The 12,688-nt window shown below is 30.3% G+C and overlaps 1 protein-coding gene across 1 annotated transcript in view; it reads left to right on the top strand.

The window, feature by feature from the left end:
• The window catches only part of LOC148232619 (Fanconi anemia group J protein homolog), an 80,570-nt gene that overhangs the window by 62,640 nt on the left and 5,242 nt on the right, over positions 1 to 12,688 (top strand). Inside the window, exon 5 of the mRNA XM_088192591.1 lies at positions 9,485 to 9,598. Coding sequence (XP_088048717.1) covers positions 9,485 to 9,598 — 114 coding nt within the window. The remainder of the gene's footprint in view (positions 1 to 9,484; positions 9,599 to 12,688) is intronic.

A 12,688-nucleotide genomic window follows, 5' to 3' on the forward strand; every position in this document is an offset into this window, starting at 1 on the left:
AGCAAAGACCGTCTGTATAAAGGAGTTTTTAATTTTTTAAACATGTGACCAAATTGTACCGTCCATTTATTATGGTTTTAGTTAGTTATCGTATGGGACAAAGTTCAATAAAAATAATTCCTTCATTAAATATTTATGAAAAAAAATTTCATTAAAATTTTGTCCGAAATAGTTATCACCATATGTTATGAATTATCGTGGTTGCTGATTATTGCGCAAACCAAAATTTAACATAAATTGTATCAGAGTTTGAACTCTAATTTTAAATGTGCATCTATTGAAATAAAATATATTATATATAGATAACTTTAACCATCTTCAGCGCGACGCAGTAAAACGAGGAAGTGTGTATAGTGTGCGCGTAATAAAGATCGGAAGGGTCTCCGGGCGCGATTGTCGCTTGTTGCGAGACGCATTGTCGCCGTCGAGCGTCGCCATTGGTCAGACGGGGAGCCGCCGTCGCCCGATTGGTCAGCGGGCGACGACGCCGACACCCCCACTACTCCCACTCCGCGCGAGATATCTCGCCCAGTGGCGTAACGAAGGGGGGTGTTCGAGTGTCCAAACCCCCTTCCTTGGAGGTGGCAAAATATCTAAAAATATAATTAAAAACGCGAAGATTAAATTTGTAATTTTTTGTTTAAATATTAATAAAAATGTATTTGCTCATTTGGTGGAAATATATTATAATAGAATTTAACCCTTAGAATTCCAAAGGCATGTATGTCATACCCAATATAGTTTTATCATTGCAGTCCAAAGGCATCTGTCATGCCCAATATAATTTCTATTTCCTAAAGCCTTTTTTAATGATTTGGTGCTAAAAATTCGAGTATTTTATTTCGTTAATTACTCATGGATCAATCTATTATTATTATAAAAAGATTTGATAGTTCCCAACCATTTTACATTGAATTGTTAAATTACTAAAATTCGTGCGAATTTGTATCTATGGTACACATTCAAAATGATTTTGTTTTTAAACTTACATACATATTTTCTTTAAATAAATTAACTACGGCCGACCGTGATAATAACAGAAAAACTTAAAATCATGAATCAAAATGAATTATAATAGTGAACAATTAATTAAATAATATTCACAAGGACAAGCGTTCTTTCTTTTGTCATTGCATTCTTGGGTGTGTTTTTTTTTCAGGTAGTGTACCCAACATCTAGAATGAGTACATGATATACCCTAAATAAGCGATATAAAATTATAATGAAAGAAGCTTAATTATTTTGAGTAAATAAATAGGACCGCAGTAGATTTTATATAGTATTTTTTTTTCAATTTCTCGTTATTTTTTTTTACAACACGCTTCTCCCGCCGCCTTCGCAAAATCCTTTCTACGCCACTGATCTCAGCACCGAGTGACTTAGTGGCGCAAGACATTTTTATTATTATTTAATAAGCTCAAAATCCCTTTTTGAGTGCGCAGAGTGCCTTGTTAGATTCCTTGGAAATTATGTACGAATCTTAAAAGATTCTAAAAAATATTTCTACTGCTATCGATTTTATAATTAAAATCACTTCTCTTCTTTGAATGGTTTACCTGTCTGATAACTTACACTTAAATTGAATTATTGAAATATAAATACAATTTACCAGTCGTTTCAAAATGTACCATCTCCAACTTTAACGACTTTAGTAAAATCAACCTTTACAACAATAAAAATACTGCTAACGATTGCCAATATGTTAAAAAACAAATAGATATAAAAAATAAAAACATTAATCAGTCTAAACAAGTTTAATAATTTATATTTTTATTTATCATTTGTGTACATTTAATCATGAAATATCATTTAAATAAATTCATAGATTCTCATCGCCCACTTTTCAACGACAAACTTTTTCATTGCCTACTTTTGATAAACTCTATCTTATTAAATAATAAAGTATAAACGTAGTAATGCCCATAATATTTTTTTTCACTAAAACATTCATGGACTAAAATTATTCAATAAAATAAAACAAAAAATGCACCGATACTATTGACAGATATCAAAGAGAATAATTTTTTTGCTATTTTTACAGTGCTACTAATAAAATTAAAAATGCTGTATATGATTAATATTTGCTACTTATTAAATAATAAATACTATTTATAAGAGTTGTTAATTATAAAAATAGCATTTGCAATTTAAAAAATAGAATGATTAGTACCCTAACGGTTCGGTCCTAAACCAATAAGTACCAGGAAAACGATTACAGCGGCCACTAAACTGCCTAAACGCATTATATTTTATGCAAAAATATTTACTTCATTATAAATATAAAATGCCTAAAATGTTACAGTGAAATTATATCTTCAATAGTATAAATATAATTTTACGAACTAGGCCAATTAAAATGTAGCAATCAACTGCTTTATTATTCCACTAGTCAATATCAGTGAAACTGTATTTATTCACTGCGCAGATGATTCGATAAATACACGTACGTATGGAACATTATGGCTTAATAATACGCTAATGCACAAATTATTTATTTTAATGCACATATATTAATTAAAATGCTTACAATAGATGCGCATTTTATTTTTTTATACTGCTAATTTAAATTATCCTCTTTTTATAATAATGTAAAATATTCGGCGAATAAAGCGATAATATCATTTTTATGCGGCTTAGTTAGAAAATTTCTTAATATTAGTAATATATGAGATGCTTAAATTGCACTGGGACGCCAGCAAGGGTCTGGAAGTTGACAAATATTTCAATTTTAATTCGAAAGATTCTGCAATTTAAAAACGAATTTATCAATTTAACTAATGTTACTGAAAAATGTAATTTAATTAATTTATATATAATGTCTGCATGTTTTGGCGATGTCTAAGAACACTGCTCCTATGATAATTTTTACATTCATAGCCTCTGTGAATATATTTCACAACTCGATATAGTTGATCCGCGGCGGAATGAAAACATCTGAAAGCAAACTGTTCCTTAAGTAAGATATTATAATTATTAACATGTTAAAGTTTTTTTTTGCAAATTCAACTCGCGACGGATAGTAAACTTATAGGCCTGTAATCACAATAGAATGAAGAGTAGGGTCCGTACCCTGCTTAGGAAGAACTATTGCGTTTGTCTACTTAATATATACAGGAAAGATTCACAGAGATTATAATATTTTTAAAAATATTCGATGTCAATCAGTGAAAGAATTTTGCAAGCTTTATTGGGTCATTTTCAGGAGCTTTACGATTAGGAAGTTCATTAATAATATTTTCTAATTCATTAGTAGTTACGAGTCAATGTTTTTCAAAATAATTTTTAACTTGTTTTTAAATTTTATTTTTAAGTTGACACATATACAATTTTTTATAGAGACAAATGAAATTATTCTGTAGTGGATCATTATAGAAATTGTTATTATTATTCCTTTTAAAATGTCGTCGCGGTCATCTCGATAAATTGGAGAGCGACAAAAGAAGGGGTGGGCGGTCGAGGTATGTAATACGTATGAAAAAATCGAGAGGAGGCTCCTCTTCCCCCAGCCGCAATCCGCCATGTTTGCCCGCGACCGGAAATAAAACACTCGACGCGACGCTCAAGAAATCGACGCCCCCTGCCCGCCGTTTCCTGTTGATTGTTTGAATATTTCATTACTGATTATTACCGCGGCGCTCTGTCGCTCCATATCCGCTCCTTGTATACCCTTCAATGTTCAATTTACATACATATTTATGTATATACAAATATTTATAGTAATATTGATTTTATTTTGTAACGATAACTAATTAAAAAGCTTATATTTAGTTCGATAATATTTCAATTGTATTTAAATTTATTTTTTTAACCGACTCTTGCCACTAAAAATAATGTAATATTGTTAAAAAAATAATGTAAAACAGCTAACATAAAAATTAAAAAATATCTACAATATATAGGTATATATTGGCGTTGCCGTGATAGATAGCTGTGGTAATTAGGTCGATGCGACTCGAGGAAATCATATTCCAGCATACCTTGTATGAATTTGTGGGAAATAGAAATGGATAATATTTTTATTCTTTCATGTACAAATTACCGAGAAACCCATTTTAGACCTTTTATATTGGAAGTAAGTCAGTTTCCTTATTTGACAATTATAACAGAGATGCTTGCTTTAATGTACTGTGCACTAGGTGATTATACAATACACGGTGATCTCGAGCTCTTCAATTGATGCACGTATCATAAGATAAATTCCAACATATTAGAGGCTGTATTTCATATATTTTTTATATGCTGATGGAATTTGTACTCAGCCTGAAATAGGAAACCTAATTTAGTTACCACTTCTGTGGGGTAAAGCATGTTGTTGTCCATCGAATAATTATAATTAAGGGTTTTAAATATATTATAGCTACATTAGCTTAAACTCTCTCTATCCATAAACAAAATGTCGAGAACCATTATTTGTGTAAAATGTGTATAGTTCAGCGTAAAAATTTATGTATTCTATTTCCCTGAAAGAAAATGTTTGCTTTTGGTAAACTAGTATTATTCGACAGCCGTTCTACTAATATGTTTTTTTTATAAAAGTTTATTTCAAAATATAAATACAGACATAAAAATGCACAACATTTCCAGTGTTTATTATTTGGTGTATATAAAAAAAATATTCCTAACTATATTTAAATTTTAGTAAAGATACACAAAACCTTTTATAGGTAATATATATGTATATTTTAACACGTTTTACCTCCTGACCAGCCTCGACATAGGGTGAGATTTCTATCATTAGACCACTTAACTTTGTGTTATTCATCAAATATCAAGTAGTAAAATAAAATCAATACTTCTCTTCGGCGTATTTTACACGTTATTATTTTGAGCATTTATTACAAAAATACAATTATTTGGCCGTCGTCTTCTTTGGACCACAGCCTCCTTGATCGGATATTTTGTAAAAAAGTATTATTAATCATTTTATTATATAGGCTGTAGTACTTTTTTTAATTTTTACTAACGCAAACATTAATGCGGAACCAGGCCTTACAAATAATCCATTGTATCGTACCCTTTACTTCACACCGGAAATATATTTTGTAAAACCTTAACATTACTCTTGAATTTTTTGTTTGAAACCCTTTTTAACTTTTGATGTTAGCTTATTTATACTTGCATGTAGGGATTGCAATAATACTATATTTTTTAATATCGGTATTGACATTATTAAAAAATAAAATTGGTAATTAAGAAGTACGAAAAAATAATGTCCATTCATTCAAAGTCGAACTAATTTCTTTATTATTAAGTTTATATACTTGCGAATTTTGCGAAAAATTCAAGAGTTGGGACATTTTCTTTGAAGTTATTTATCAAAGTTGCTGACATTCATGACCAATTATCCGTCTGTCTGTTTATGCATATTTCGTATTTCAAACAATAGTAAGCTTTTATCTAATCTTCCTAGCATTCAGGTTCTTTTAAGAATACTTTATACGCTGATTCTTTATTGTGTTGTCTACGAGCACTAATTGGCACTTTTTGGAACATGTCCAGAAAAATCTTCGTTGTTGATCAACCGCTTCTGAATGCTTCCTATTTTTTATACCAGGAGCTAATTTATTCCTATGAAATATATTCCTATATTATTTTTTGTCTGTAACGATTTTCCGAAAGAACCTTGTAATAAAGTAATACGTAGAAAATTGTAAATCTGATAAATTTAAAAACATTTATGTGATTGAGATATGATTTATTTATATAATATTATTTTAATTATTGCATATTTAATATTTATTTTAGAAAATCACAATAATTTTTATTTTCGAAAGATATATTTCTCGTATATTATATATTTCTACCCAAGTAAAAAAGAACATAAATTAAATTTTAGCTATAAATGTCAATGTAAATATTATATAATACAGTCAATATGTAAATACTGCATAATAAATTTTTACATTGATATCCTACGCCGATAACACTACTTAGGTTGATCCCTTATAATGAGCATTATTTTATAACCGCTTCTGCTTTCAAGCAATATGGGAACAAAAAATGGGACTTTAGAAAAAAAATTTTCGATACTGCTGGTATTTAATTTTATAATACCGGTATTACCAATATCGTTTTTGTTTCTGTTTTGCTACTACTTAATATGAAACCCAAAACTAGTATCTTCAATTGGCTCTGATTAAACAACTGACCTTGTTAAATTGATAGTACATACTGTGTTTTTAGAACATACGAGACATTTTCAACTATTAAGAGTTCGAAAATAATGGATATTGCTTGTTGCGATAATAATAACATTATTCGATTCACCTTAGAGTGACACAAATTCAAAGTCAACAAAAACATTTATTTTTAGACAGATTTCCTCAATATAGCCATTATACAAACAATAATTATATTAGTAAATATTTTAAAACAAATTATGATGTACACCTAAAAATAAATTAGCACCATTCCGTATATTTTTTCCAGTTCCTCATTATTATCGCCGAAAACATCTTTGCATTTTCAAATATAGTCGTGCGAGAAGAGCATTCTCGAGTGCTGACGTCCTGGCCGTAATGATCAAGAATAAGGGACGCGATCGCCACTGTCTAGGGCACTCGAAAGCTCGCATGTGAAAGTCGCCGAGCATCGACAGATTGTCGACACCGCCCCTTAGCAACTTCAAAAATTCACTAGGTAGAATACCTATACGGATATTGAATATAATCTACATTGTTTTGCAAATAGTTATAATATCACTTGGTGGCAACTTTCCCTTATATAGTATCAAGAGTTTCAGGTGAACAAAAAAATACAATAGCGATTATCATTTCATAATTGTCCATTTCGCTTGCAATGTTTTATCCATTTTCTTTCTTATCTCGGCGGCCTTGAGTCGTCGCTTTTCTCCAAGATTTTCCCGATGCGATGAAGGAGGGGGCGAATCTAGTTTATTTACCCGGCGAGTTACGGCGCGGCGCCCTCAGCCTGCGCGCCCCGCTCGGCCGCTTGTTTTCGGTTTCCGTATCGATTGGGGGCGCGGGGGCGCAGGGGTCGGTCGCCGGCGCCACTGCCGACACCTCCTGGCGTCGTCGCCATGGCGACGCCACCACCTGACTCTTCGCCCTTCGCCCCCGAAAGCCTCTCACCCCGTGCTTCGCCACCATACCCCTCCTACCGCCGTCGACGCTGTTGCCACCGTCCTAAGGGACGATTCGCCATTGTGCCCGGTCGTAAACAGACTCGACATCTTCGGACCAAACAGCACCACCATCGTTTCTTCGATGGAATTTTTACGCTATTTTTTCAGATAAATATAATTATATCTCCGGCGAAATACACAAAGTGCGAATTCCCAGAATCGCGTCAACGTAAATATCTAGATTAGATTCCAAATATGCTTCATTTTCGGGTGCCGCATAATTATCAGCGCTTGCGTATTATTCGCCAGAACGTGATCATGATAAGTCACTGATAATATCTGTTCTTTTATTACGGATAATAACATGTGTATTGTTTTTGTGCTCTTTTGCCTATATTTATATTAAATTTGTATATGCTATTTATGCGCATTGACTGTTCAACCATTTTTTAACCCTTTCCACGCCACACTTGATTTCGGCTCTCGATTATTTCCATGTGACTTAATTTTAGTGAATCGTATGTGTGCAAAAGTAATAATAATACCGACTAGCGATTCATACAGGGTTGACACACATCTATACAGTGTCTTATATAAGCTTTGCAGTTACTAGGAACAGGCCTTCCCAGAGGGGGGGAGAGGGGGGATAGCAAAAATATATTTATAAAAAAAGTAAAAACCGACCTCAAATAATGAAACTAAACTACAGTTTTTTGCAATATATATATACTGATGTATTTCAAGTATAAGTTCCTTCAGCTCATTTTATATATATAAGAAATAAAAGGAACGGAACATTGCCTTCAAAAGCACCCATTTTTTAGGTAATACTTTCACAATAAACATTATTATTTAACAGGACAGATTGTAGTTCTTTGACGCGGCTCCGTGTGTGTTAAAATTTGTTTGCAAATTATTGTTTACTTTATTGCTTTTTGAACATTTAAAAAATATTAGACACGAGAGGACATATTCAATAAATATAAATTAGTAGGTGTAAATTTTGGTATTCGATCTGAAAATTCAGATTGAATACCAAAATGTTCAAACGTGTTTGTACGCGCAACGGTGTGCACGCGAACAAAAACCACTATGTTTAGAGTACACTCAAAATTATTTCGTAGAGCTAGCGAATGATATTTGAATATAACTTTAAGCTCATAAATGCTATAACGCACCTACTTTTGTTAATATTTATTATACGCCATCTTAATCATATTTAATTTAATTAAGATTTATATATTTTTATATAGCTGCCATTTTGAAACAATATGGCGAATTAGCTGTGATTATTAAAATAACCATGAATAAATTTGCACTTAATAATTACTAATAAATGATTTAAAAAAATATATATTTTTCACGATTTTATTGAAATGCTTTACATTTATATTTTTAAAAACTTATATGATTTCTCTCTAGTTTCGTTAAAAAAACATGCGGTAGGCATAGCGTGGAAAGAGTTAATTAGTGTTGATTATATTTATATATTTAAAGATCATTATGTTTCGCTATACATTGACTAACATTTGATGTACCAGTTCCTCGCCAATGCCATCGACCTGGTTTTCGATTTATTAATTTATTATTTGCTAATAATATTAGTTTTTAAATAAATTACCAATTACCGGATTCGAACGATAGTCTAATCTTTCGAGACGTTTAATTCGTATATTATAGCAATTACCGTAAAATGAATGAAACGTATTAAAATTAAACCGAAATTCATTATATTAAAATAAATGTCTAATTAAAACTTTTGCGTTAATTCTGCGAGGTCTTAATCTTGCGTTATCTACTTTCTTAAAGTTTTCACCTAATACGTAATTAGTACTTGCTTAGCAATTTTTTAACGATAATTCTTTTCATCGTGTACTTCGGTTTTGCGAATACCGAGGTAAACGAGCTTTCTTTGGAAATATAATAAATTGCTGTTTCCCGTTACTAAATATTTAAAAATGTACACCTTTCGAGAGACACTCTTTTTTATCAGAAAATGAACAAAAAGCTTCGACATAGATGAATATTGCTGTCACAACGATTGTAGTAAGATACGACTTACATTTCGAACAAAACGCTCCACTCCGTTCGCTAACTAACTAAAACTAGGTTATTCAGTAATTAAGAGCGCAATTCGAGCATAGTTTGCGTGTGAGCGTTTATGGCTTCAAACTGGCACTAATTGTTTTAAATTAAAAGCGCGCGGGAGGTCCGGGTCTGTCGCGGTACCTACGTGAAAAAACTCGGAATTTTCCCGGACCGTTTCGCGAGAAATACGCTTTTACTGGGAATTGTTCGGTCTCTCGTTTCGCTTTCGACTCTAAACGAGCCGCCGGCGCCGCGAAGGTTAATTGTTTTTTTTTGCCACAATAAATTACTATAGTCAAATATTTTTTTCAGAAAAAAAATCTAATCCGAAGAGCGTCAAAAAATGTATATATTTGGATTCGGACGACGACGATGAGCTGTTCAAAGTTGGACCGTCAACCAAAAAAAAGCAAGACGTATCACCAGGTATGTATAAGTTTTACCGTCATATTGTTAATCCATGTAATTTAAAAAAATATATGGATTATACAAGATGACTCCGTTTGATCTAATATTTGTCATCTGCAATTCTTAAAATATTCTGCAGCAGATTGATTTATCAAATGAGATGATTTTAATCATATATACATTTTCTAACCCATTCAAGCCTTCAGGTTCGTAATCCTTTGAGTAGTAAGTTAATTTATGCACATTTGTTAATTTGATAATATTCACCTGAGAGTGAGTTAATTTTACGTATTTTTAATAATTGTTATATTGCATTTATATTAAATTACAGAAAAAAATTAGCGATTAGCAGATTTATTTTACTATTCATTATAAATTATTCAGCTTTTGTGTATTTTTTATATCAATACAGAGGCTTTCAATTTTTTTTTATAAAATTAATATAAAATGTTTTTTGTCATGTTAATTTATTTCGTACTCTTAATCAAGACTCCAATCCGAATATTCTAATATTCAAATACCGAATATATTCACTTGTTTTTCAACAATTCAATTCAATTTTATATTTTATTATATTTTTTGCTATTCTATTCTCTATTATATTATTTTTTATAAATATAAAAAAAGTTGCTAATTGATCAATTTTCAGGCAGAGAAAATAATTCAAACACGTAACATCGATTGTAATCATAAGAGTAATAAACACATTATTATTATAATAATAAGATGTTATATCGTTTTGTGCGAGCCCTGCGCATTTTGGTTGTACGTATGGATACCAAGCGCGTACGGTGAGATACATTCCCTTTCGCTCGCTCGCGTGTTAAGTGACGAGAGTGAGTGAAAAGAAGTGGGCGTGCGTAACATATGTAATGCACGCCCTTATCTCTCTCTCTCTCTCTCGTCACTCAACACGCGAGCGAGCGAAAGGAAATGTATCTCACTGTACGCGTCTGATGAATTTTAATCGTGTCATAATATTTATAATACGATCAAAAGAGTTTGTTTACAGATTTATTTATGACTACATAGATCTTAATTATTATTAAACATTGTAAATGCTTATTTTTTTCTGCCATTCCTGACCGTAGAATCTGAAAACATAATCGTTTTTATGTATTACAACAACGCAGATAGTTATTTTTAAATGTATTATTTATGTTATTTATAACAGTTATGATGATAACATTTAATAGCTGACAAAATAATAAAGAAAAAAAACTTTGTAACTGCCGAAATTTCATAAATTATTATCCAAAACTTACAATCTCAACGCGTTTTATATTAAAAATCTCAGTTATGAAAATCATATACATAGGTATATAGGTAAAAACAGAAACTTAAATAAAATCTACTATTACTGGAGAAAAACGATATACATGCATTATATCAGAAAATATAAGTAATAATTCGTGTTTTATCATATATTTCGTGTTTATTAAAATAATAATTAATAACGTTCTACGACATATAGCTTATATGTTTATCGGCAGCGTTGAACAACAGACAGATTTTCTGGAATTATTTTCTCAACTTGTATTATATAATATAAACAACTCAATTTCTGGAATTATTGTCTAAAATTATATTACATAATATAAACAATATATGTATATGACATTGAAATAAGATACTTATATCTACATATAATACATAAATTTGTCTATATGTATTTAAATCATTGAGTAGTTTTCTTGAATTTCAAGAAAGTTTTCAAAACAATATACAGAAATTTAAGATTTTAAAATGCTTTAATAATTATTTGAAAAATAGAAAAGAAAAAGTTAAAATAAAAGATAAAATAATATCTCACGGTGTACCACATGGGTCCAAATTAGGACCATTGTTGTTTACAATATAGGAAAAATGTTTTTTTAACTCTCACCATAATTCCCAACTACTATTAAAAGTATTTCAACGCAATCACTATATTTCTTACAAGCATTTCCTTTTATTTACAATGTTTAAATACGTAACTAAATAAATACTTTTCCCAAATTTATAGCTATATAAAAAAACATCCATAGACATATAAAATCCAAAATATCTCAAATAGATATTTAAATAATACTATATAACCATCCTATCTATCGTTATTATAATTAGTAATTAATATAATCATAAATACTGAGATTTAAGAAGATATTCAATATTAATAACTAAATTGCTATTTTATAGTAAAAAATAATGTTTTCCAAGTATTTTAAAATTAACAGGGCACAAAGCAAAAAAATGTAATTGATTGAAATAATAAGTTAATTAATATTTATACACTATTTTTAAATAATTTTATTATTTCCATAAAAATATATAAATGTAAATAATACACATTCAATCGAAGGGAAAAAGTATTTTTAGACATGAACAAATTGCTACAAAATATTTAATTCTATTTTTTTTTTTTTATGTATTTACAATTTGAAAAATTCGTCATGAATGTCTTAATAATTTGTACCCAATGAACGTGTATTGAAATTAAATATCTTTCCTTAACCCTTTAAACGCTAGCGAATTTTTAGTGAATCACTCTTCACGCGTCTCTTTCTTTAAATACATATAAAGTACTTGGTTTACTGAATAATGAAGCTAGTACAATAATATTTAATAATTAATAAAAAATATTTTTTAATTAAATCGTAAACTTATTTTTAAAAAAATTGTTTTAAAAAAAGAATCATCAAAATACGTACCTGTGAGTCGCTGGCGTTTAAAAAACGTATCTTTCCTTAAACTGTGTGAGTGATGTTCCATGTGAGTAATATTCGTATGAGCAATCTTCTTGTGATGAGTAACTGTTTTATACAGTACAGTAGACCCCCAATAACACGGTAAATTAGGAATGTGCTATTTGGGTGCATGTAGTTGGGGAACTAGAAAATACTCATACATTTTTTTTCGATTTCATTTTTATGTACGAATCAGGCGCGCATTCTCCCTTTGAAACATCTCACACATAAAATAACGGGCACCCAAATAGTACGTCTTCAATTTATCGTGTTATTGGGGGTCTACTTTATATGTTTTGATTGTATTTGTTAAGTGTTTAAATAATTAGCGACATTACCTTAATAAATTAATAAAATAAATAAACATAACTTATGAAGTAAT

The sequence above is a fragment of the Plectrocnemia conspersa genome, unplaced genomic scaffold, assembly GCF_051122295.1.
Source record: "Plectrocnemia conspersa isolate PC_06_02 unplaced genomic scaffold, ASM5112229v1 ptg000009l, whole genome shotgun sequence".
Taxonomy (NCBI): Eukaryota; Metazoa; Arthropoda; class Insecta; order Trichoptera; family Polycentropodidae; genus Plectrocnemia; species Plectrocnemia conspersa.